This window comes from Syngnathus typhle, linkage group LG20 (assembly GCF_033458585.1).
Source record: "Syngnathus typhle isolate RoL2023-S1 ecotype Sweden linkage group LG20, RoL_Styp_1.0, whole genome shotgun sequence".
Classification (NCBI taxonomy): domain Eukaryota; kingdom Metazoa; phylum Chordata; class Actinopteri; order Syngnathiformes; family Syngnathidae; genus Syngnathus; species Syngnathus typhle.
Window position 1 is genome coordinate 5,764,048 of NC_083757.1, and position 25,274 is coordinate 5,789,321.

General features: G+C 44.4%; 6 protein-coding genes across 10 annotated transcripts; 3 read left to right on the forward strand and 3 right to left on the reverse strand.

Moving 5' to 3' along the window:
* Positions 1-9,611: 9,611 nt before the first annotated feature.
* Positions 9,612-14,004, reverse strand: stk3 (serine/threonine kinase 3 (STE20 homolog, yeast)). Of its 2 annotated transcripts, none has more exons than XM_061266586.1 (11): positions 13,810-14,004; positions 13,425-13,505; positions 13,167-13,295; positions 12,965-13,079; positions 12,646-12,810; positions 12,290-12,457; positions 12,075-12,212; positions 11,861-11,986; positions 11,581-11,785; positions 11,280-11,500; positions 9,612-11,208 (listed from the first exon to the last, which is right to left on the reverse strand). In XM_061266586.1, the coding sequence occupies exons 1-11, from the start codon at positions 13,830-13,832 to the stop codon at positions 11,050-11,052; spliced, it is 1,530 nt and encodes a 509-aa protein (XP_061122570.1). In that variant the 5' UTR covers positions 13,833-14,004; the 3' UTR covers positions 9,612-11,049. The 2 variants fall into 2 exon arrangements, with proteins under 2 accessions (XP_061122570.1, XP_061122569.1); XM_061266585.1 differs by having other exon boundaries at positions 13,425-13,508.
* Positions 14,005-14,280: 276 nt separating this feature from the next.
* Positions 14,281-16,757, forward strand: prcc (proline rich mitotic checkpoint control factor). Its single transcript, XM_061266593.1, has 7 exons — positions 14,281-14,911; positions 14,986-15,033; positions 15,144-15,656; positions 15,729-15,824; positions 15,910-16,056; positions 16,123-16,188; positions 16,318-16,757. The coding sequence occupies exons 1-7, from the start codon at positions 14,675-14,677 to the stop codon at positions 16,402-16,404; spliced, it is 1,194 nt and encodes a 397-aa protein (XP_061122577.1). The 5' UTR covers positions 14,281-14,674; the 3' UTR covers positions 16,405-16,757.
* LOC133144139 (transmembrane protein 272-like) lies at positions 16,696-17,643 on the reverse strand. The gene is made up of 4 exons (XM_061266602.1): positions 17,527-17,643; positions 17,404-17,454; positions 17,152-17,343; positions 16,696-17,096 (listed from the first exon to the last, which is right to left on the reverse strand). Exons 1-4 carry the CDS (start codon positions 17,570-17,572, stop codon positions 16,831-16,833), a joined length of 555 nt encoding a protein of 184 aa, XP_061122586.1. The 5' UTR covers positions 17,573-17,643; the 3' UTR covers positions 16,696-16,830.
* A 91-nt stretch (positions 17,644-17,734) lies between these two features.
* On the reverse strand, positions 17,735-19,411 carry mrpl9 (mitochondrial ribosomal protein L9). Its single transcript, XM_061266600.1, has 7 exons — positions 19,117-19,411; positions 18,825-18,984; positions 18,632-18,756; positions 18,502-18,555; positions 18,320-18,421; positions 18,155-18,238; positions 17,735-18,094 (listed from the first exon to the last, which is right to left on the reverse strand). The coding sequence occupies exons 1-7, from the start codon at positions 19,195-19,197 to the stop codon at positions 17,909-17,911; spliced, it is 792 nt and encodes a 263-aa protein (XP_061122584.1). The 5' UTR covers positions 19,198-19,411; the 3' UTR covers positions 17,735-17,908.
* Positions 19,412-19,511: 100 nt separating this feature from the next.
* On the forward strand, positions 19,512-21,637 carry rida (reactive intermediate imine deaminase A homolog). 4 transcript variants are annotated; one of them, XM_061266603.1, is made up of 6 exons: positions 19,512-19,751; positions 20,360-20,465; positions 20,575-20,629; positions 20,697-20,765; positions 21,133-21,188; positions 21,432-21,637. In XM_061266603.1, the coding sequence occupies exons 1-6, from the start codon at positions 19,687-19,689 to the stop codon at positions 21,576-21,578; spliced, it is 498 nt and encodes a 165-aa protein (XP_061122587.1). In that variant the 5' UTR covers positions 19,512-19,686; the 3' UTR covers positions 21,579-21,637. The 4 variants fall into 4 exon arrangements, with proteins under 4 accessions (XP_061122587.1, XP_061122590.1, XP_061122589.1 ...); XM_061266606.1 differs by having other exon boundaries at positions 19,525-19,751; positions 21,286-21,637; XM_061266605.1 differs by lacking the exon at positions 19,512-19,751 and adding an exon at positions 19,802-19,962.
* Positions 21,638-23,732: 2,095 nt separating this feature from the next.
* Positions 23,733-24,970, forward strand: rpl30 (ribosomal protein L30). Its single transcript, XM_061266608.1, has 5 exons — positions 23,733-23,841; positions 23,955-24,006; positions 24,300-24,445; positions 24,637-24,767; positions 24,861-24,970. Exons 1-5 carry the CDS (start codon positions 23,744-23,746, stop codon positions 24,911-24,913), a joined length of 480 nt encoding a protein of 159 aa, XP_061122592.1. The 5' UTR covers positions 23,733-23,743; the 3' UTR covers positions 24,914-24,970.
* Positions 24,971-25,274: the final 304 nt, after the last annotated feature.

A 25,274-nucleotide genomic window follows, 5' to 3' on the forward strand; every position in this document is an offset into this window, starting at 1 on the left:
TTAGCTTCGAGCTCCATTCACCTATGCAAATCAATTGACTGCAAAATAAACGACATAAATTTCCCTCCTTTAGACCCAAAGAAAGCTAAAATAGCGTGATGCTTCTTTTCAAATATATACAGTAGGCTCATTTAATAGCCACTTTTCTGCGTGTTAATGCTCGCAGACTTAGTGTCTGCAGTCCTTTTCACAAAGTGACAGTGCGTGTGTTGATGTGTTTCTATATTTTATTATTGTATTTCCGTTTTTTTGTGGCCCTCATCATTGCCCCAGAAATGAGTTTTTGTATTGGTATCCTGGCGGTCCATCGGGATGCAAGCTTTTCCAAATGACCACACTAGGATAATTTAATTTGAGGGCCCTTTCCCTTTTTGCATATTCTATACATGCAGTTTGGTCCTGATAAACCGCTTTCCATTGGTTCTGCACTGCTTATTCTATTCTAGTGCAAAATAGCCACATGACCATTAGCAAAGATGCATGTCATTTCATGTGTGTGCAGTAACAGAGGAGAAAAGCAGAGGGAAGCATGAAATTAATAGCAGTGTGTGTGTGTGTGTGAGGAAGAGAGTGATGGGGGGGGGGGGGCGCACAAGCACACAAGAGAAAGTGAAGATAGTTTGTAAGAAAAGTGAGCGTCGTGGAAGGCCTTTGAAATTCACATGTTGCCAGTGGGGGGGGGAGCAAAGTGAATTTCTATGGAAATTTGGAAACAGAGCACTTTACTCAGGACATAATTGACGAGAACACCCCCCATTCCTACTTCTTCGTTTTCTTCTTCTACTCTTTCTCTCCACCCCTCCTCCTTGTTCTTCTTCGTGCTCCCTGCCTGCCTCCCCGCTCTCATGGCAGCAGTAGCAGCAGTCGAGGTGTTGCCTTTGAGGATCGTCGGAAGCTTTGATACTCAGTCAAAGACGAGTCTTATTGAGACTACAAATTGATGATTTGGGGAGATGACAAATATTAATCACGATAGAGCAGAATTTTTGATGATACTACATGTTGATGAATTTAGGTATCAGAAAAAATACATACACTTTTTTTGACAGACTCTGCTGGGCAAATTCTGCTCTCTTTCTTTCATAAATTACTTTGCATAAGGTGCTTCTAGACACACTGACCTAATATTATGAAATTAGGTGACAATTATTTCAAGATGAAACCTTAATTCTGGGACAAATTACATTTCCGAGCCACGGGTGGCTCCATTGAACGCAGCAGCAGCAGCGCTTGCAAAAGCAAGCAGAACTTTGCTATGTGAACGTGGGGGATGGGAAGCAAGCAAGGCAAGGCGAGCAGGCTCTGCTTCAGCCCTTTTTCTCTCTACAATGCAGAGCGCTCGGCTCTCACAGCTCACTCCTCCAGTGAAATCAACATTTGCTAGTTTGCACACAAACATTTGTGTGTGTTTCAGGGACGAAAAGGCAAATTTTGCAAGGGGTTTAATAAAGAAGAGTGTGCAGGGTGCAAAGGGAGGGGGGGGTTCAATTCTGCTGCTGTATATAGGCTAGGGGAGGAGTGTGTGTGCGTTTTATCAGAAGAGACAAGGCTATGAGGGAGGGAGGGTGATGGAGGGAGGGAGAGCCGGAGTGTTTTCTTTTAGCATAAACTTGCTGTTTATTATTATGGGGGCGCATTGACTCGTCATGTTCACGTTGGCTCATCTCTGCAATGTGCTCTCTATGTCCTTGTTCTGAATCTAGTTCTCAGTTTCCATGCTGTTCTCGTTCTGCCAAGTCTGGACAAGACCCCCCCCCCCACACACACACACACAATTAATAGATGTGATGATTCTTCAAACTGATATGACCTGGAATGCTAACGAAAGGAAAGTACTTCCAAGTACGTACGCTGTTTCAGTTTTACGGCCCACGTCATCATATTCGTACGTCTTTATACTTTAATGATATTATTTAGTTATAGCCATCACAAATCGTAACGTGACTTTGATGTGGCTTGGGTTTCTTAATTGGCTTGACTGCACCTCATTGGCTGGGAAATGTAAAGTAGGCCTATTAAGATTTGTAATCTGATGTTTTGGCTGGCCAACAAATCCCAGACCCGATTAATGTCATTTAAATGCCTAGGGATGGTGTATTTGAAATGTTACATTTTGGTAAGAACTTGGCCCAACGCCACTGGTGGCAATGCATGTGTGTGTGTGTTGTGGGAGTGGCAGAGGTGACAGTGGTGGGGGGATAGCGGATGATTTAAGAGTGTTTACTCAGTCGCCAGCAAGCCACCCTCGGTGAGTGTGATGCATCACCCGCGGCCGTCACCAAGGCAGCCGCTTGGGCCTCATCCAAGCGCCCCTTCCTCTTGTAATCATTTAACATAGGTGGGCAATCTGCGGCCCGTGGGCTGTCGATGCCCTTTGAGGCGGCCAGTTGCGGACGGAGTATTTGCTACATGCTTCCTTCAGCGAGGACTTTATCCACTTTTTAGTGCCGTCACTATTCCTGGGCAAGTACAAAAACTTGTAGACAAAAATGTCATATAACTGCATGGAAGAAATTAATAACATAGCAAAAAAAATGTAATATAATAAATTATACTCACGAGAAATGTTACTAGATCGCTGTTTTGCAAGTCAAAGTTGGTTGTACAGATTTGGTCTGATCGACCAATCAGAGGATAGATAATTGCTGATGTCATCAAGGCTCTGTACCCTATGAGGGTGAATATGAAATATTATATAAATAAAACAGCCCTACCAAAGATTCTGAAGACTGTGAGCAGATTAGAGGCTGAAATCTGATTGGGAAAAAAAATCAAATGTTTACTGACCTTCACTGGACATTTAGAACATTTAAAAATGTTTAAGTGACAAGTCATCACTGAAGACTCAGAATGTATTAATTGGCTTTCTTTGGGATTCAAACTTTGGGAGGCGGGGAGAAAGTATTTAAATCTCCAGGACAACCCAATAATGGGCTGCGGAATTTCCTAAAAAGAATGTGGTTGAATTCAAACACACACACACTCTGACACTAGCGTACACAATTTTACAATTGATGGCCACTAAGGCTCCGCCATCACCCTCACCTCAAACATCAGCGGGAACCTTAAACCAAGCTTGACCTGCCCCCAAACACACACACCAAAACACAACAGTTGGATCCTGTCCAGATGGTTGCCATGCAGCCGTTCAAAACGTCGTCTGGAGTGTGTAGAGGAAGGAAGTGCCACTTAGCAAAGTGCAATAGCCAATCGACTCTTTGCAAGACACTGCGTGTGTGTGCGTGTGTGTCGAATGACGTTTAAAATTGCAGCTAACAAAAATATGATAAAAGTGAACCAGAACAATTCTGACCGCTGTTGCACTTGTTGGCGCTGTTCCTTTGCACTCATCTAAAAAAAAAAAAAAAAAACATTGTAGCAGGGGATGTTGCAAACAAAACAACACTGTTTGTGAAATATTTTTTAGGCTGCGTCTTACCTGCGTCCTCTCGGTCCAAATTGATGAAGTCCTCGCAATGTTGTCACCTCGGTGTGCTAAGAAGACAAGCATTCAAATAAAAACCGATAGCACACATCCAGCTTACATCTGTTTTTATTTTATTTGTTTGGTTTGTGTGAATTGGCTCTCAGGTCTTTTGATTCCTGTGATTTCTTATTTTCATTTTGAAGAAAGGCAAAGAGAAAGGAAGCGGCGTGCATATGAATGGAGGCATGCGAGACGAGGTTAAGAGCTCTCCAGAGCGAGGCGCAGTCCACTCTGCAAGGACGCTTGCTCCTTTTTTTTTTTTTGCACAGGGAGGATGAAAGGTAACGCAAGGAATGGTCTCTTTCAGCCACGAAAACTGGTCGCCGCTTCCTGAGAATTGTCAGGGTTGCTTTGACATAGCTTACCTTGCTAATTCCAAGTGAGCATGTTGACAACATTTGGCACCTCAAAGACCTGAGAGCTGTTTGCTAATGAATGCTAAGTTTCAACTCTGACTACTACTGAGATAAGCGCCAACCGAAAAGCTGGCTTTGGTGCTGCCGCATGGTCACTGCCAACCGTCGCTTCGTCAAGGCCCGCGCCAGCCTTTCATAGAAATGCCCCATTTGGCAGCAGCCCTGCCCGGCAGGTTCAAATATACCCTCCTCGTCGCTTGATCCAAATCCTAAAATGGTCCAAAGGCGGGTTTCATATTCAGAGGGAGCGCTTGTGTTTTGATCGGTTCCTCCGGCAACAGATGGAGAAAACTGGAAAGTCATGTAGGCACATCTTCTTTTTGACTCTGCGGTCCATGTTGCCGCTTAATCTCATCATGATAACGGCTTGGAAAAAAATGACGCACTGCCAAAACACTAGCCACAAGCTAATGTTACAACTCTTAAGTAGCGGCTAGCGTGAAACGCTAGCGCCCTACATCTTGAAATCTGACCCCCAGCTCCACCTTTACAGCCCTATCATCAGGTTGTCCCCTCAAAAGCCTCCAGGCCGGTAATTAAGGGCGGGCCACCTTGCAGGCCTCTATCAACGGGCTCCCCCTTTGGAGTCTTGATAATAAGTTTGTTTTTTTGCAATTTAAACCACGGGCAGAGACCCCTCCCCCCGGCCCTCCACCTGCTCTTCGCGACCACCCTGGAGGAACAATTTCCATGAAGTGGCGATGCCTCAACAAGTATGGTCGTGTCTCATCGGAGTCAGGTTTTACCTCAGTTTATATAATTGATGGAAACACTATTGCTAACCAAAACAGCAGCTCGTAAATGAAAGGAAAACAATTCCAGATGCCTCCTGCTTATTTTCTAAAGCTCCAATGAATGTTTTTTTGTTTGTTTGTTTGTTTGTTTGTTTTACCATAACGTTGCTTTGGAGAGGATTATCCCTCGTGAGACAAAACACAATCCTCACTGAGACGGTGACAAATTAAGGCTACGAGGAAATGGCAAAAAGGAAGAGGGGAAGCAGGAATAGCATTTTACTCAATTACTTTTAAAGACTGTAAAAAAGAGGCTTTATATTTGACTGAAACTAACTAAAGGCACCTGTAGCTTGGAGAAGGTGCTTTGCATAACAAGACTTTTTTAAAAAGCATACAGTATCCCTCTACATGCAGCATTTATTTGTTGTCACGCTGGAAAAATTGGGCTGATAGTGAGGGACTAGCTGCAGAGAGCAAGGCGGAAGAGGGCCCGGCAGACTGGAGAAGGGGACAAGGATGGGGAGAGGTGGTAGGGGGGGGGGGGGGCATACAACGTTGGTTATGCAGAAACACAGATTTAATGTAAGGCTTGGCTCTCAGTTATAAGCGGCTAGAGCAAGAGAGACAGAAAAGCTGGTATGGATCGGAGGATGGAGGAGGAACCCTGATGGAACTGGCTCTTAGGGGGGAGCGCCGGCGGGAACCCTGTTCAACTACCCCCCCCCCCCCCCGCCTTATTTTTTTGGGTAAACAGGGCTATAATACATTGAATTATCATTATGAACGAGCCCTGGGGAAATCAGATCCCTCTTCAATAAATGGTTCCACCACCACTTGCCCCACCCGGCCTCCAACTCCCACGCATACCCGCATAGCATCCACACCATGACTTTTATGGTCTCAGTATTAGGGACGAGTAAAATCCTGATGAATAAGCATGCCAACTCATTGACTGGGGGTGGGAGAGGATTGTTTTGTCTAGAGATGGATAGCTGGCCTTATTTGTGGGTTCGGGAACTCGTGGAGACCTCCGATACCAATCACTGATACTTAATTTTGCATCAGGCCAAAATCATCTGGCGTGAACCAGGTTTTACCAAAGACCTAAACAGGGTTAAGTGGTAGAAAATGTGAGCTCAAAGTGTGTCCAAAACCACATTTAATCCTGGATGCTCACTTGCTGGTCCCCCTTGGAGGTCTTCTTTGGGCCACTACATAAAACACCAGCGAGCAGCAGTGCACATCAAAGCACAAAGGAGGCAACAATACGCCGACTGGCCGGGCCGCATTAAAGCTCGGCGCAGACCTCTGATTCAGTTTGTTCTGACTCTCTCTGCTGGAGATCAGGTAGGAAGCCCTTAACTGCGTCTTCTCACCCGCCGCTTAATCTGGGCCCACAATCGCATCCAGTGACAGGAACACAAAGCCGTCTGGCGAGCGCAACAAGGCTCCGCTATTATGTAACCGCTGACAGCTGGGCTTTCAAGGGAGGGGGTGAATCTAGCCCGCCCGATACCCCCTCACCACCAATCCTTGTGGCAGCACTTTGTGTCAAACTGATGTGATCGTCAGGATCGAGAATTGGTATTTTCGAGCCGACGTGTATTGGAATTCATATTTGTGGAATTACTCGCTGGAAATAAAACTGCGTGGCCTTCAAATTCAACATCTCACTTTCCAAATAAATATTTCCTTGTTTTCCTGCAGATGGCTGGAGTGACTTTTCCACTAATTGGATGACCATAGGTAACTTGCTTTCGTGAAGTGAGTTCATGTCAATCAGTCAAGTCACTCAATCTCAAGGCTCTATTTGTATTGTACTTAAGTTACTTTCCACTACAGTCAATCAGGGCATTTTAAATCAAGGACAGGGGGGGGGGCATCTTAATGTTAAATAATGTGTAAATTTATAGATATGCATTGCCACAGTCCATGTATTTAAGTGTAAGATGACTAGTGGATGAAGACTGACCTTCACGCTGCCTGCAGGGCTCCAGTACAACCAGTTGTACTCCTCCATGATACAACTGCAGTCTGGAGGTCAGAGTACACCAACCGTTCGTTCCCTGCCTCAGACACACAAAATGGATATTTTAGTACCAAAAGCCTTAAAAAACAGACATTATCATTCGCTGGTGGGGTATTATGTTTAACTTTCGTGTCATTTACCTATCATGGACTCCTATAGATACATTTGTATGTGTTTTCTCGTCGTTTAAAGTAAGATTAAAATCAAAATCCAGTCCGGGTTTTCGTTGCCTCCTCAGCCTTCAATTTACTGTGTGCTTGCAGCGAGCCGAAGCACTCGCTGGCAACCTTCAGTATCCTTGCGCGGCTCGTGAATGCGCCTGTGTTTTTTATAACCCCAAACTATTACCCCGTTTTTATCGTCAAAGAAATTAGCATTTCGCGTAATGCTTTTTATTAAACACCCACTGTAACATGCTAGGGTTATCTTAAGCAAGCTTTGGGCAACTTGGGGTACTACTTTGGTCCCAGCTGTCCTGTCTTTCCAACACGCATACAATACATTCCTGTGTCACTCCGCGCGTGTGACAAGGCCCGCTGTTCCTGTAAACTCCCGCCTTGACTCAATGGTCGAGAGAGCTTGTGAAACATGGGCAAAAAGAGAGCGAGAGAGCAAGCTATGAAACAAGCAGGCCGACAAGCTCCCACACTTGAGTTCTGTTCCATATTAGAGAGCACTCGTTGCAATGTCTAATCACATCATAAAGTAAAAGCTTTCACATATAGAGAAGTAGTACATTTGCAGATTTTCTTTCTGCTAGAGGAAGTCTAAAATCAAGCCTTTTTCATAGATAACCTACAAAAGACATTCCTTATGTTTTACCTCACTTGTAGCTAAATTAAGCTAGCAGAATGCAGAATAACACTTGCAGAAAACTAATAAATAGCGACAGACACAAATGAACAGCTTTGTGTCTGCATGAATTAAAACGGAGGAATTTAAATGCAGCCCTGGTAGATAATTGTCGTTTAATTGTGCAGGACTGCTAGCAAAACAAATTGTTTAATCGTTAACCCAAAATGTAGTTAACACACAAGGCAAATCTGACGCAAGACATTCTGATTTTAGCACCACATTACTTTTAAAAATTAGATCGAGGTGACGAGTGGATGGGTGGTCAGGTAACAGAAACGAGAAGAAGCCATTGTTTACGTTGGGTTGTAAAGCAGGTCATGCTAATCCCCTTGTTTGGTCCTGTCACATAGTCTCCTGGTGGATATTACATGCAGACCTGCACAAATGCCAGCCATTATAAGAAATGTGTTGAAAAAAAAAAATTACATTAGACCCACCCAGGGTCAACTGGATTATGTAGACAAGGATTTAACTTAAAGACACTGAGGCCTGTTAAACCCACAGTTTGTTCTTACAATGGCTATTGACTGCAAGTACATGTCATGAGTTATGGGGGGGGGGGGTCCTCCTTTTTGTGTCCCATTCTCAACCAACATTGCTTCGGCAGGAGACACACTTGTGGGATTAAGCAGCTTCCGAAATGAATAAACCGCAGAGACAATGGTTCTTAAACTTCTTGCAACCTTTACATCACACTCGCTGTAAATATGTGGAGCACAGCGACAAGATGGTTCACGATCGCCGTCTTGTGGCAACACTTGAGTAGTGCACCTTGAGTTGTGAAATAAAATATGACGTGGACATTTTAACGCCGTACAGAGGTTTGCTCTTTCACAGATAAAAAACTTTGTGTAAAAAAAAAAAAAAAAAGAGCAATGTGTTTGCACAAGTGTCCACACCCTCTTTTAACTGTTTTTTGTTTTTTTCTTAATAAAAATTAGGATTCAAGCAGCGGCTGCATTAAGGATGGCTGGTGATTCCCAGTAATAAGCAAAGTGCTCAAAAGGCTCAAGAGTTTAGTGGATCGACCCAGATTAAGGTTTGATTATGAATGTGGAAATGAAGCGTCGTCTTTTCAGCCCACCGAGTATTCTCTCCCCTACTTGTTCATCATCTTCACAATCTTCTTCTAGACGGGCACCACTTAGAGATATTGCCTCGAGGGTCGCACTCACCGCTTGTTCAACTCATTGCCACCAGGCATAAATATCACTAAGTGTCTACTGATTTATGGACACCCTTTCCTGCCTAACAAGCCTGTGGACAAATAGAGGAATTCTGCTTTGATTTACTATCAGGCCCCCAGGGAACAAGGTATGTGAGAAATTTTGACATGTGAGGGTCAGAGAAGATTTGAAGAGTGTAAAACATCAGTAGTGTGTGGCCTCTGCAGTTCGTAAAGTTTTACCGCAGATTTGAATTATTTGGTTGAAGAATAATTTTAGTGGATTTGTTGCTCTCCCTAAAAGCATAGAGCAGATTTATTTTGTGTTTTATAAATTGAATACAATAAAACAAGCAAACGGAACTCTGTTTGCTTCAATGACTGGCAGTTTTGTTCAGATCCCCTCCCCCTTCCCTCTTTTCTGCCAGTGCTAGAATTGGCCGAGGCATCCCGTACTCACCGACAGGCCGTTAAAGGCAGACTATGTGCAATTACAGCTGCCATCCCGCCGGCATCTTTTCATTTGGCACCGTAAAATTGTCCATCTCATGCGGTTGTAATAGGGTGCATTTGTTTGAGGTTTCACAAATCAATAAAAGGAGGGTGACTGGCTGCACACTTGGATGACGGAAATGAGGCAGAGGCACTGCAAAAGGAATAATAATTAAAATGATTTTTTTTTAAATATGTACAAATTTTAAATCTGAAAAATGACAAATCAATGTGTATTTAAAAAAATAAGTTTAAAAATCTAATACATTGATAGTGCTTGTACATTTTTAAACATGAAATAGTAAATCTTTTTTAATAATGTACAAGTACAAAAAAGTTAAACGTTTACACAAAAAAAATACTTGTTTGTGTGCCTCAGAGCCCAAACTGTGTCCCGCCTCCGACACAAATGACAAACAATCCAATGCAATTGCAGTTAACTAAAAGTTACTTTTATTATACCATGCGCTTTATACAAAAAAAGTAATAAATTAACCATGTCAGACAAAGATCTGTATAGTCATGATTTAGTGGTGAAATTGGAAAAAAGTGATTTAAGGTAAACAGTACATGACAACGACCCGCTTTTCTCACACTGCACTGTACACTTTAGTTAGTGCTGTCCTTCCATATGCACAGACAAAAAAAAAAGTAAAGGTTACAAATAAAAGCAGCCAAATTAGCTTCTATATTTAAACCAGTGCCACTAAAAGAAATGTGTGAAACAATACAACGCAAGATCTGGTCCAGAAACCAAAGGCCCCGTAACGAGTACGAGTGTCGTCAGAGGATTAGTTATTTAAATAGTGTAACAGGTCTCTCAAGTGTGAACGTTAACATTCACGGGGAACATGGAAATGTTTCACGCTGTTGAACATGGAAATGTTTCACGCATTCAGGACGCTCAGAAAAAAATAACAACAATAATAAGTCAACACAACGTGTGGCGTTCAAGTGTCGGCTTACTTCGGTACATCAGAGTCCAGTTGCCTCCCACGCAAATTAAAATGGAGGAAAATGAATGAAGTGGTAGCGAACAATACGAAAACTTTTATGATGAATTTGTGCCTTGAAATACAATATTCAGGGATGAGAATGGCAAATGTGACTGTGACAAATCCGGACTGTGTTCCGAGTTGTACGATGACGCTGCGCTCGAGCCATGCCCATCTGAAGCAGTTCTTGATCCCGTTCGCCTAAATAACTCGTCTACAAGTGATGAAAACCCAATCGCAAATTCACATTGTGGCGGTGTAAAAACAGTTCTCTGTGTAAGTTTAGTTAACAAGTGGAAATGATGTGACGAAAGTAGCGCCAAAATGCTGCCAAACAAAGACGCCGTCGCGGCGGGCGGGGGAATGCTCGCGAGTCCCCGAGGCTAACGCTCCCCCCCTCCCATATATATATAAAAAAAAAAAAACGTTTTCTCAATGGATTTACACGATTCACGAAAATGATACTTTCGACGGAAAACACGGAAATCCGCGGATCCGCAGAAAATTCTCATCCCAGAATATTTAATTCGCTTTTTTGTCATTTACGGAGTATAGGCTCTGTTACGACTTCGATGCGCCATTTTTCAATATCGCGATGGCAATCTTTTTTTTTTTCGCGAGGCACAGAGACCGAAGATCATCTTCAAAAAAGTAACATGACAACGAATCATTGATAAATGAAGTCCTGCAATGTGGTCTTCATCAATTTAGGCAGACTTTTTTTTTTTCTCAAAGCACAGAGGAAAAAGCCTACCCCCCCCCCTTCCTCGTTTAAGGCAACACAATTTCTGATTGTCTTTGGTCACGAATGTTGCTTACTCATCAAACTATTACGTCTCATACGTGTATGTGTGCGTGTGTGTGTCACCGGCCTTAAAAGTTCTGCTGCCGCCGCTTCTTGGCATCCATGGCGTCGAGGATGGGCTGGCGCTTGGCTGTGTAGCGCTGCCGCAGCTCCTCGATTTCGCGCTCCATCATGGGGTCCAAGGCGCTCAGGCGCATCTGAAGTTCCTCAAAGTCCAGATTCTTCAACTGAACAAATGATGATTGTGATTATTCATGTTTCCCCATCATCTCCCAGCCCCCCGGATGAGTTCACTCACAAAATCAAAGTCTCCGTCCTGGGGCACCTTCCAGTTATCGGGGAAAATGTTCTTAGACTGGACGTGGTAGCCGGGCTGCTCCTGAGGTTGGTTGTGATTGTAGTTCTCCTGCTGGTGCTGCTGATGTTGACGTTGCTGCTGCTGGGCCACTTTGTTGGAGTCCTGCTTGTCAAAGTAGTCCATGAAGGATGGACGCATAGGCTGTTGGGGGGTGGCGTGCCCTGCAGGGGGGGGGGAGGATGTTAAGTTATACCACGTTCTACACCTCACGTTTTTCAAGTGACGGCGTGTGCGCCCGCACTCTTCATTGATCCCCGCTCCTCCTCTTCCTCGTCGTCATCGTCGCTGTTGATGACCATGGTGCCCAGGTCCGACTCCAGCATGGTGTTGCCGTGCTCGATCATGGTCTGCGCCCCGTCGCTCATGGTTCCGCCGGCACGCATGGTGCCGGCGCCCTCCGCGCCAGACTTCACCATGGTGTGCGAGTCCACCTCAGTCTCCTCCTCCTAGGGGGCGGGATGCAAAACAAATCAGTCAGCCGTCTTTTAACATGTGAACAAGAGTCAGCGGGTTGGACTGACGGAGTTGTCATCGTCTTCCTCCAGTTCTCTTTGCTGCTCCTGCTGCCGCTTGGCCTTCATCTCCATGGCCTCGGTGATCAGGTCCCGCAAGATGGAGACGGGCTTGGCCTGGCTGATGAACGGGTGCTGGAGATGTGCGGGTAACAAATGAGACAAAATAGACAGTCATGGCAATAAAAAAACACATTTCATTCCGGAATCGTTTGTTATGAACCTGCAGGAGTTGTGTAGCGGTGGCTCTCTGCTCAGGATTCTTCACCAGACACTTCTTGACAAAATCCGTGAAATCGTCCGACCACAGCTCGGGTTTCCGGAAGGTTGGCGGAGGGTTAGTGGGGATCATAAAGATGGCCTGATGTGACGAGACAAGCAAAAGAGGATCAAGCATGAGGCGTCACGACACACGTCTGCCAGATCATCCGTGCTCACTCTCATGGGGTGGATGTCAGCGTAGGGGGGCTTGCCCTCAGCCATCTCGATGGACGTGATGCCCAGCGACCAGATGTCGGCCACGCAGTTGTAGCCAATTTCCTGGATCACCTCCGGGGCCATCCAGAAAGGCGTTCCAATCACAGTGTTCCTCTTCGCCATGGTGTCCTTTCGAGGAAAATTAAGACTCGACTCAAATTATATATTTAGTTTACGGAGTAGACCACAACCATTACGGCACAGTATCGAGTGTCGTAGCATCGGAGAATGTTTACTCACACGAGTACAGACGTATCGTAAAACAGTGTTGGTTCGCCGCTAGATCCTGTTTGTTTTTAGCATGTTAGCGCTATTACCGTTAGCTGCCCTGCCACTCCAAAGTCAGCCAGCTTGGCGTGTCCCTCGGTGTTGAGCAAAATGTTGCCGGCCTTGATATCTCTGTGAATCTTCCTCATGAAGTGAAGGTATTCCAGACCCTTGAGTGTTGACTTTAAGATAGTGGCAATCTCATCCTCTGTCAGCTGAAAGAATAATCAATACAATTAAACATACAAACACAACCAAAAAGATTACGCACGATGTTTTGGTGTGTGAATATGCTTGCAATAAAATCAAAAGTGTTTTCATGCCTTTTAATGCATTTCTCATGGCAACACATTTTTGTATCGGACCCACCGTTTTGCTGCGCAGCCTGATGATGTCAGAGACAGAACCAGCTCCGCAGTACTCCATGACGATCCACAGGTCTGTGTTCTTGAAGTAGCTGCCATAGTACTTCACTACATAGGGGCTATTTGGAAAGACATCAAATCAATTACCTTCAACGGGAACGAAATGGAACATTCATTCAAACTTTATTTTGTTTTCTTTGTGCAACCTGTCACACTGCTGCATGATGGAAATCTCCTTGATAATCTCTTGCAGGTCAGACTCCACAGGGACCTGCTTGATGGCCACAACCTGTCCCGACTCCTTGTGGATGGCTTTAAATACACTGCCATAAGAACTAACACACACAACAAAAACATGTGTTTGCAAAAAAAAAGACACAATATTCACTCGCCTCCAAAAACAAGCAGGAACATTTATTTTTCATAATAACTAGTGATGAGGGGAAGTATGAAAACTTACTCACCCTTCACCAAGTTTTTCCAGGACATCAAACACTTCCTCTGGTTGTTTGGTCAAGCTGTCTTCACTCAGCTTTTTCAGCTTACTGCTTGGTGAAATATATTGAAAAACAATATCAAGCACGTAATTAATTGATAAATTTATAGTGAATGATGTGTATTAAAGCTATGGTTCTACTTTCCACGGGAGTGAGTATGTATCCCGAAGATTATTTAAATAGTAGTAGTGAGAAGCGATATGATAGGGTAGCACATTAAACATGTTATTTCTCGTAATAATTGGGAAAGAAAGAGTTGAGACCGACAACGCTAATTATTATTAACATTACCGGCTAGCGCAGCAGTAGCTACCTTTGCAGCTAGCAAGTCAAAAAGCTTTAAATTACAAACCTTTTGGAGGCAGACTGCTCCATGGTTACAAATGGTAAGTTGCACAAATAGGTGACGGAATGATGTCCAGTTGTGGTGATTTTTGTCTTCTGTAATCACCGAATGAACATTGTCGTCGTTGTTAATTAAAGAAATAGTAGCCGCTGGGGAGTGGAGGGCCACCAGCTAACCGAGTCTTCTGACCAATCACAAAGCAAGTTGCTTCGAGGTGAGCGGAACAGCAGTACGCATGCGCATCATCAGTTGAGCATCAGATAATCCCGTACGTAAAAGCGTTTGCCGTTTTGAATGTGGCAGAGCTGCCACGTAAAGCAGTAAAGCAATCTCCGTGCCACTTTCTTTGCAGGGTCAGTTTGCTTCGTTTGGGTGTGTGTGTGCACGCACAAGTTTGTAAGATCTAAATATCTATCATTTAAATGTTTTTTTTTAAGAGGAGCTAGTCATTCACATGCCGTCCGTTGGGGGGCAGTATCGGCAACGGTTGATTGTTGTCAACACAGAAGAAGAAAGTGAATCGCAGCTCATCGTCGATAAACAAGACGAAGAAAAATTACCGAGTGCAAGTATGCGCTCAGAACGATAATTTAGCTGTCGTATTATTAATTATAAGTGAATCTAAAATAAATGATCTAAAAACAGCAAATTGTATACTGACGATTCAAATTAGAAAGGCCAAACTATCTGGTTACTTTTAGTGGTGGCTAGCGGCCTAAGCTAACTATAGTTAGCATACTTTCCATTATCCTCATTTGTTTTGCTGTTAGAACTGCGTTATTTCACACTCATGAGGATCTGGACTGGGAAGATTTGAGGGAATAGTGGTGGTATCCATGCGGGTTAGCGGCACTTCATACCGCCCGCTAACATGTCTTTAGTCGCCTATGGCAGCAGTGATGACAGCGATAGTGAAGGAACGTCGAGCAAACCAGGCTCAGGGGGACTCTTCTCCCTCATGCCAGCCCCCCAAAATCTTTCTGCGGTGGACAGGACGTCGAGTAACGACCCCCAGCAAGGCAAAACGAGTTTGTTGTCAGGTTTGCCCAAGCCCAAGAAGCGGACAGAACCTGTGAGGATTTCCATACCGCAAATCGAGAAGCACGACGTGAGTGTTGTGATGCGAGCTGATGCACGATGATCATGAGATTATAAATCATGATTAACTCTTGTTGTTATTAGTCAGACTCAGATGATGACGAACCAATAAAGAAGAAACTCCAGCCCCAGGTAGGGACACCTGCACTTACTTTTGCATGCGCAAATTAATAGATTAGGAATGGATTGTACAACGTTAAGTGATTTGATCTGTAGTAAACCTTCCCCGCCTTTCTGTGTAGGGTGCAGGTCTGTCTTCTCTCCTGCCACAACCCAAAAACCTGACTGTGAAGGTGACCGACAGACCTTTAATTCCCCACACGCTCACCAAGCGCTCGGACCCTCGCGGTGTCAGTCCAAGCACTCCCGCGCCGGGCCTACTGGGCCCCAGCGCGTCACCCTCCGCCATCAAAGCGGCAGCCAAGTCGGCGGCGCGGCAGCTGGCCAGACAGATCGTTGTCGCGGACGAGCACGAAGACGACATCTCTCCACAGAATTACTTCTCGTTTGGTGAGAGCCCAGAGCGGCCGCCTCCGGCTGTCATTCCGAGTTACGAACCCGAGCCCGTCGTCGCCGCGGTGGAGCCGCTCCCAGTGTCTCTTCCCGACCCCCTTCCTCCTCCACCGCCCGGTGACGAGCTGGGTCAGTCGGACGCCCCTCTCGACTTTGGCGGAGGCCACGAGGGAGCCGCAACGTGGGGAGGCCAGTATCCTCAGTATCAGCCGCCCATGGCGGGACCGGAGTCTTACCCTGAGGTATACATGCGTCAAGTTTCAACAAATAGAAACTAACATGAACGACAACAGTGACACCATCTCATTCTACAGGGATACGACAGCAACAAAGCATACTACCAAGAGCCAAGCCCCGGTTTGCCCGAAGACGAAGAACCTGGCAATTCGGCCATGTTTGATGACGAAGCGGTAAGACATAACAGCAAATAGAATTATACCCATGTTAATTAACACAGAACAGTGATGATAAGCATTCTCTGTGTCTGGCTTGTAGTTCATGCGGCTTCAGGGCAAAAGGAATCGGGGCAAAGAGGAAGTGAAGTTCCTGGAAATAAAGGGTGACGACCAGCTGAGTGGTCACCAGCAGTGGCTCACCAAAAGCATGTCGGAGGAGAAGCAGACCCACGGGTCCTTCAGCAAGGTACGACTCATAGGGAGGATTCATACAGCGACCACAATTTCTGACTCTCCTGTTTTTCATCTACAGAAAAGGGGAGGCATGCCCACGGGACAACAGAGGCGCAAGCACCAGATTACATATCTAATCCACCAGGTGAGGCCGCCAAATCTTCCTCATGGCCATACACGGTCAATGTTTCCTCTTCCAACAAGAGGCTGACCGCAAACAGAAGTCAAGGGTCACAAAAATCCAGCGAGGTATTCAGTCTTTTTTTCGCTTCAGGCCAAGGAACGTGAGCTGGAGCTGAAGAACACCTGGGCGGAAAACAGGATGACACGCCGGCAGACGCAGGCCAAATACGGCTTCTGAGCGCAATGCCGTTTGGGAGTCTATTGCGAGGAGAATGGAGCTTCCAATAAATTAGAAAACAAAAACTGTAATGCACATTTTCCCCCCAACTGTTCATCATTATGACTCCTTTGTAAAGTAAACTAAGTTACCTTCCAGACACTTGTGGGTGGGTTTTAGATACCAACTGGGTTGGAAATGTATTCCTTTGTACTACTCTATGTATTCCCGATCACGTAACAAACATTTAGTGTTAGTCTCGGTTTAGTGAAGAGCCATCCCGCTTCCCAAGAAAGTACCAGTGCGTTCACATTCAACTCGAGACACATTAATGTGGGATTTTATAATAAACATGTTGCTTCAAAAATGTCAAAGTTGTTGCTTACGTGTAAAAACTATATACCGTTCTTGACTCATATTGCAAATAAGTCCACGTTTGAGCTGGGATCAGACACCACCTGTTGCGTCGTCTTCGTCGAGCAGATGAGTCGTTCCGTACGATGTGGTGCGGGTGGGCGTCAACCGGTGTCGGGCCGTGACTGTCTTGCAGCAGGTCATCGACACGAAGCAAGCACAGCAGCACAGCGACAGCGTGGCGCTGGCCCACACCAGCGTGGTGATGATGAAAGCAAAGTTGTAGGTGCTCTTATGGCAGTAGCGAGCTTCTCCGGGCGTGAAGCTGGCCGGGTACGCGCCGTAGACCCAAGTTGACCCTGCGACGGATGGTCCAATGAGGACAAGCCGTATAAAAACTAAATATTTCCATACCTGCGACAAACCAGCAGAAGGTGAAGAGGTGTAACAGAGCCACGCCGATGGAAGTGATCGTGCTCATCAGGCCGCTCTCCCAGATGTAGCGGCAGTAAGTCACAGATAAAGCCAGCAGGCTGGACGAGCCCAGAACCACCAGGTAGATGGGGATTCTGGACTGCACCGGGCAATGGTTCAGATGAGTGGCGCCTATGATGACACATTTAGTGAAGGCCCACAAGCAATTTAGAAAGTGACAAAGCGGCTTACCCAAACCGATGCCAGCGAGCATCACCATCCACCACATGATGTTGACCACCACTGCAAGAAAACGGATTCAGGTTAAATTGGTGAAATCAATACAAGGCTGAAAAAGAAAAAAAAAGTTCTGACCGATGGATGAAATCTGAACGTCAGCGTGAGGCATGCGATCCATCATTTGAAAATAAATCCGCCTTCAAAAGCGTTTGTTCCGAGCGATGCTTTGATGCAACTCAGGATGTGAAGACACGCTTGTGCAAAGTCATTGCAAGGGTGTCACAACACACAAAAAAAGGAAATCATTTTGATCGCATCTAAACATGGCAAACAAACTAGTCACTTCTGCAGATACTGGACGGCAAGTCCGAAAGCATTTTTGTTTTTATTTCATCTCGTGAAGGATTTTTTCTTTCCAAAGTTGAGTATAATAACATAAAACAAAAGTCAGTTTAGTGACCATCATTTTCACCCAGCAAATGTCCTTTACAATCCACAGATGTCCTTTTAGTGTCCATTAATCCTGCTTCTGGTTGTCACTTGGTGGCTCAGTCACACTGACTTGACTTGTCTCCATAGCAACCTCCTCATCCACATGAATGTCCTTATTAGCAGCCTCCTCCAAGATGCGCTGCTGTCTGACCGACTTGTCCTCGTACGGGACTAAAGAAATCGGGACGCGGACTGTGTCCATTCCGTTCACCTGTAAGAACCAAAGATAATTATTATTTAATCCGCGGGATAAAATAAAATAAAATCTTACCGTTACTTCACACCAGTAGTTGCCACATTCTGTGATGGGCTCAAATGGAAGCTTCAAGGCGTGTGGAGGAACCACCATGATCAGCTAAGCACAAAGTGAATATTCAATACATCCGATTTTTTTTTGTAAACAAAATTAGACGCGTGCAAGTTTTTTGTCAAGTACCTTTCGAAGAAACTGCCTCCTCACAACTTCACTAGTCATCTTAAAGTCTTTAGAGGGCATTTTGATGATTCTCAACTTGGATTTCTTCAGGAACTCGACCGTCTGGAAAATACAAAATCATTATTTTCATTCTAATTACAAATACTGAGAGATGTGATCTTGCGTACATTATACTAACTCACCAGTTGTCCAGTTCGAGTTTGCATTCTCTCCTCGCTCGTGCCCTCCCGCAAAAGCTGAACGTAAAAAGAGAGAGGAGCGTTTAATAATCACGTTGTAACGTAACGCTACTGAAAAGCCTCCAACTCGCACCCTTAACTCCTCCGCAAAGATCTTCTTGTTCTCCGGAGATGGATACACGGCAAGCCCCTGCGGAAGCAGCTTGTTACGGCCCACTGACTTTTTGACAAACACCGTCTCTCCACGACCACCAAGCTCTGTCAAAAAAAAAAAAAATTAGAGTAGCTCAGTTTTATTATTATTGAATGCATAGAGTGAGACTCACTGGGGACAGTCTGTGTGAGGATGAGCTCCATCTTTTCCTTGGGAGCATGTTTTGTGTCCTCGACCAGTTTGTAGACGCGGTGCCTGCGGGGGTACAACCTCGGGGGGCTGCCCACTTTAGACAGGGGCACCTGCCACCAGCGCTCCACCACCACGGTGCTCTGGGAAAAACAATTCACGTTATCAAACCAGAAACTACAACAGAAGGACAAAGTTCATCATCCAACGTGGCCCATGCAAAACAAAGCGTCCTAAAAAAATACCTAAAATATTCAAATTAATCCGACACTAACCTGGACAGGAGTCACGGAAAAGCTCCTGATGGTCATTTGGCCGAGCAGATCCTGAAGGGCACGGCAGCCAGAACTAAACATGTTGAACCAGTGTATAAAACGTGATCGTAATTGCGAGTTTTTCGTCAGACTTCCTTAAAAAGTGCTTTAAAAAATGCTTATTTCGGAGCGTAAATTGTCAAATCGTCGCTCAATTAAAGCTGCAACCAGCAAGCAGATCGCATGCGTATAGTGACGTTATGGACCCCTTCGGAAATAGTAGTCCAAAATATTTCCTGACTAAAAAAAAAACCGGAAAGAAAAACCTCTTCTCTGTGTAACACATGTTTAGTAGCCAATCTCATTTAATTTTGAGTTTTCGAAGGACCCTACTAAACCAGTAGTTAAGCCAACATGGGGGAGATCCTTAAAGATTGCACCAATTAATCCCCCCACACCTACCCACCACAGTTGACCCTACTGCCCTCCCTGCGGGTATGCCTGTCAGACATCATTGGGGGCAAAATAAATTCAAATTAATGGGCACACAGCCACTCACGAGCAGACTGTTGCAGTCCCTGAATAACAAAGATGTCCACTCTCATCAGAAAGATTATTAACACCGCGAAAGCACCGGCTGCCATCGGTCCCTACAGGTAACAAAAAATACAAATATTTTGAATGCATAAAATGGTAGGCGTGTCCAAACGGTCGTTGGACTTAACCGATAATGCTTGTAAAGTGAAACTCGGAGGCCACAAAGTCCAAACTCTCTTCGAAGAGCTGCAGGTGACGTAAAAGAATGGCGACAATTCGCAGGCAGATTACATACACGGACAAAGCTCCAGTCAGGCAGGGAATATACAGGTAAAATGCACACACCTTTATATATTATAGTTGTTGCTTTTTTTTTTTTGTTGTTATTCTGTTTTTATTGTCTAACGTTGCACGCGTGCCGAAAGGGAGTAGGGGTTATGGACCAATCAGGATGTTTGTGGGCGGAGACCGACCGTCATTGTGAATTATTTACACTAAATGACATTCCAACCATAATGGAAAGTTATTTATAAAATTATTTTGTTACACGTATACAAAAAAATCGCTATATAATACAGGAATATATAATTTACCATGCAGAGACAATGACATGCTTTCCGTGTATGTATATGAAAGTTGCAAACCCATTATTATCCACATGGGGTCGCCATTCTCACCAATTTCGCTGATTTCTTCGAAAATGTAACATTTGAAAATGTTTGCTCAGCCAAGCAGTGCTGGTGGACCGGACCTTGTACATCTCTGGTCAGCTGGGGATGGATGTAGCTTCTGGTCAGCTGGTCCAGGGAGGAGTGCAGGCTCAGACTAAACAGGTACACAATCTGCATGGACTCTTAAGAGGTGGCAAAAGTACTTATACTCTGTATTTAAGTGGAAGTACATATATTAAATAGGGGGGGAATAATAAATGTTATTCCTCAGGCTCTGGTCAACATGGGGGAGATCCTTAAAGCTTCAGGCTGCAACTACACCAATGGTAACATCTCAATTGTCACCACAAATACTTTTTGTCTCATGAAACAAACCTATTTATTCCATTTCAGTGGTGAAGACAACTGTCCTCCTAGCGAACATTAATGACTTTAACGACGTCAATGAAGTGTACAAGACATGTAAGTCAATGCTGTTATCCATCATGAGGGTTGTTTGGGGCCTTTTATTTTTTATCACTGCTGTTTATGAGTGCATTGTGCTGGTTGACAGCTATCTTGGGCCCCCCTCACTCATTATATGAATAGAAGACAACAGATAGGTGAAATGGAATCTCGTGAGCCCACCCCTGTGTTTGTAAGCAGACACCGCTACGCTGGAGGTCACCGTGTAACGTGACCTCCAACATAGCTGCTCTCCATCGGTATTGTGTAGCAGAGACCCGCTTTTATGATTTTTAAACTCATTTATTTTAAAAAGGATCGAGTTGACACCCTGGGGCACTTGTAGTTACGTTGGATAATCAATCCCAATAATTGACTTTTGCAGTCTTCAGCAGCAACTTCCCCGCCAGAGCGGCTTACCAAGTGGCGGCGCTTCCCCGTGTGAGTACATTTACATTCCTCGACATTCACACAGTTTTCACTTACACTTATGTACGTTTGCATGGGTATTATTATATTTTTTTCCCAATCTCTCCAGGGTGGCCTGGTGGAAATCGAGGCAGTGGCGGTTGTCGGTCCTCTTGCCGACTCCTGACTAGACAGCCATCTTGCAAACAAGTTATAGCGCCGCCATTTTTTTTTTTTTTTTTGCATGCATTTTGTGATTTCTAAATTTGTCTCTAGGCTCGTACAGCCACTTTCAATACTGGCCTAATGACAGAGAACCCCACAAAATGGAAGAAAGCACTTAATTTGCCAGTTCTTCGGACTCTGGTACAATGTTTGACGAGTTACACAATTAAAACAAAGTCATGTAACGCTGTGGCATAAGTGGCTATCATTCATGCAACTGTATAACAATCTCAAATAAATAAAAAAATGGCCAAGAAGTATTTTGAATTTGGTTATTTATTACATATTTTGAATCACTCTTAATTATGTTTAACATGTGTTGCGGAAATGTTTAAAAAATAAAAAAGCGAAATGAATGGAAATTAATTGTAATTTTATTATTTTACATTACTTTTGATAATAAAGGAATCTACTGGTTGTTTGACCTGCTGTATTTCCGCAAATGGCGTAAATAAAAAGAATAGTAAACTGCTGAAATAGGGGACAGCTGTTGCAGCAAACCTTTTCTTTTGGATAAAAAGTTGTATTTAATTTAAAATGTTTATTTTTCCACTATAGTAGGGCACTGAAGTGTCCAAAATGTTTCACTTTTTACGGTAATAACATCCATATTGATTCATAAATTTTGGCATTTGGCTATAAATGCAAAACGTTCTCTCAAATGGATTAAGTGCTGTCGCGTTTGGGGTGGGAAGGCACACGGTGATGATGTCACAGCTTCTCCATCTTGGCAATATGAAAGTTTGTGTACAGTCTGGTGGGTGATGTGACTCATCAGTCACTTGAAGCTAAACGAGGGTCGAACAGAATGTGGATTGGAGTCAATCGTTCAGCTTCACTAAAAAGTGACCTCACCTGGTGTCTCTGTTGGTTCCGTCGAATCGGTGGCTTCTGCTTGAGCTGAGGCTAAATGGGGTGGCCGTCACAACAACTCAACGTTAGAAGAGATTTAGATGAAATTTGGTTTTTAAATTTCAATTGAACATTTTCTGGAGGTGCCTCTGGCGGAGGGTCGGAAGGAGCGCCATCTGCCTCGGCATCCATCAGCTGCAGTTCCTCCTCCTGCGCTGCTGCCGTCGCCGTATCGTCAGTGGGCTTCACATCGGAGGAGTCTGCCGGTGTCTGGTCGGGAATGGTCTCGCCGTCCACATTCCCATTGGCCGTCACTGTGTCCGCAAATTGAAAAAAAGTAAAAATGTGAGCAAAATTATATTTGTACTAAATGTAATTAAGTAAATATAGTTAATTGTAAATAGCTGGATTAAAGTAACTGCAGCTATTAGCTAAACAAATTGAAGTAGCGTCAGGAAAAGCCTACTTGAACAGCTGAACTTTATTCAGGGAGAATCCCGGTCGTTACTACTTTACTCGTTGCTGAGGGAAGGCGTTTATTTGACCAAGGCGTGAACCTGCATGACCTTAACTTGATTGTTTGTGTGTTGCTATGTGTTTCCATGTTTTCTCAGCACGGCAACTTTAATGATTGACACACAGGAGAGGAAACCAAGAAACTCTCTCCAGGGGGGGGTCCAACCGTTAGGTCAATTTTTGATATTTATTTTTTCAACCTTTATTACCATCTACAACATAAATGATACACAATTAGATACTGATCTTGTTGTTATCGGGTTGTATTGAGAGATTCAATGATTGTCATGTCACACCACAGCAAACTTTGTGTGCAATTATGTCCTGCATGATTATTATTCTATATAGAAATTCTGAAAGTAATACAATTGAGTCTTAAAAGTATTTTGGTACCTGTGGTGTTGGTTCCATTCCTCTCCTCTGGTTTAATTCCAGGTTTGGTCGAGTCCACCGCTGAAGTCTGGGAGCTTGTGGAACATCCCATCCTGAGCTCTCCACCGGAGTTTGCAAGGGAAAGAAAAGAAATGTGGAATTTGGGTTCGTCCCTTCAGTGTCGTGCGGAGTTACGCATCTTGTGATGGTTCCTGTGTTGTTGTTGTGGTGGCCTCGAGTTACCGAGACACGCCGGTGCAGCCAGTGTCGGATTTGTTGTTGACCGTAACTGAGGCTGTTTCCAGGAGGCTGGCAACAAAAATACATTATTCAAGTGGTCAGTGGTTGCTTGCGTGCAGAGGTGGTCCCGCCTCACTGGGTGGTGACATAAGTACGTGCAAAGGAGGGGGAATACTCCAAAGATTTAATTTTGGCCCAAAATGCAGAGTTGACCCAAATGACTCAACTACATCATCAATGATGCCACCACTAAAACTACAACTAAAGTTTGTCGGTAATTCTAGGTTTAGCTCTTTTGACGGTATTACAGATGAAATTAAGCAAAAAAAAAAAAAAAAAAAGCTGAAAAAGTTAGTGTCAAAACAGCTGACTAGTGTTGCCAGATGCGCCTAAGTCGTCTGCGCATGCGCGCCTCAACATCACGCCGCAAAGCATGCTGGTTCTTCCTTTCCTTCCGAGGCCATATTGAAGTAAACTCACCGTAAGAATCTCTCGTTGTTGTCTATTAAAAAAACACCCAAAATTGATCGATTGTGCTTTGTTCACACACACAAAACGTAACGAAACCTCTTACTGTTTTAATCTCGTCCGTAGGTTGGCCGGCTTCGGACTTGAAACCGCAAAAATGGTGGCTGCAAAGAAAACGGTGAGTGGCAGGCAGCTTTTGCTCTCGGCACGCGCTAGCCGCTTCACGTGGAGTTGAATGGTAGTCGAGGCCTGCTAAGCTAACAAGCTAACACAACATCGCGTTTAAGCTTGTGGAAATCGTCGCCATGTATTAACCCAAGGGTATAATGTGACCCACCTTGTGTTGTCGATGAATACTCGCCAAATGTTAGCTGCGGCTAATGTTAACTTGGTGCATAATTACACCTTAGCTATGTCGTGTTTTTGTGGCAGCCAGACATTGACTGGTTTTAATCTTAATTCCGAATGCAGAAAAAGTCGATGGAGTCCATCAACTCCCGACTTCAGCTGGTGATGAAAAGTGGCAAGTACGTGCTGGGCTACAAGCAGGCCCAGAAGATGATCCGACAGGGCAAAGCCAAGCTGGTCATCCTGGCCAACAACTGCCCGGCTCTCAGGTAAGGTATCAATTGTTTTGAGAATACAACAATGCTTAACTCCTAATGACAGGCATGCACCTTGGTAGGTGCTGCTGTTTTGTTTAGCAACTAATAAAATGGGCTCAGCGGTTGTTGTTTTTTTTACCCTGACTATATAATTATTTGAGGGAAGAATCATTCATGCAGTGACATCATTCTTTTTTGTACAGGAAGTCTGAGATCGAGTATTACGCTATGCTGGCCAAGACCGGCGTGCACCACTACAGCGGCAACAACATCGAACTGGGCACCGCCTGTGGCAAATACTACCGCGTGTGCACGCTTGCCATCATCGACCCCGGTGAGTTCAAAACTTGGATCTCATTTTATTTCGGGTCACCACTGAGAGGGAAAACTAGTTTTTGCTTATTTGTTTCTTTCGTTCCCCTCCCAGGCGATTCTGACATCATCAGGAGCATACCTGATCAGCAGCAGCAAGCTCAGTAAAACTCCCCCACCCTCCCATTACCCTGATTGTCATAAATAAAGTTGGTGTTGACAATATCTGCCTTTGGCTTTTTTATTTTTAATATGAAATCAGTACTTTTACTGTGGTAGGTACTTGAGGTATCCACACGAGGGCGCCAATGTATAGCCAAGTCTATACTGTAAGTGGAATTTAGTTTTAAGGTGGTATGACCAAGGATTCTTTAAAGGGATTGAAGAATTAAATACAAATGTTAAGCGGTTTCTAATTAACTGGTGACCTTATTCAGTTGCAGGAGGATCGAAATAATAAATGGTGCTTTTACAACCATGGCCACACATTGGGTACGTCTCTCTGGGATGAGTGGGGGATTTAGCCTGC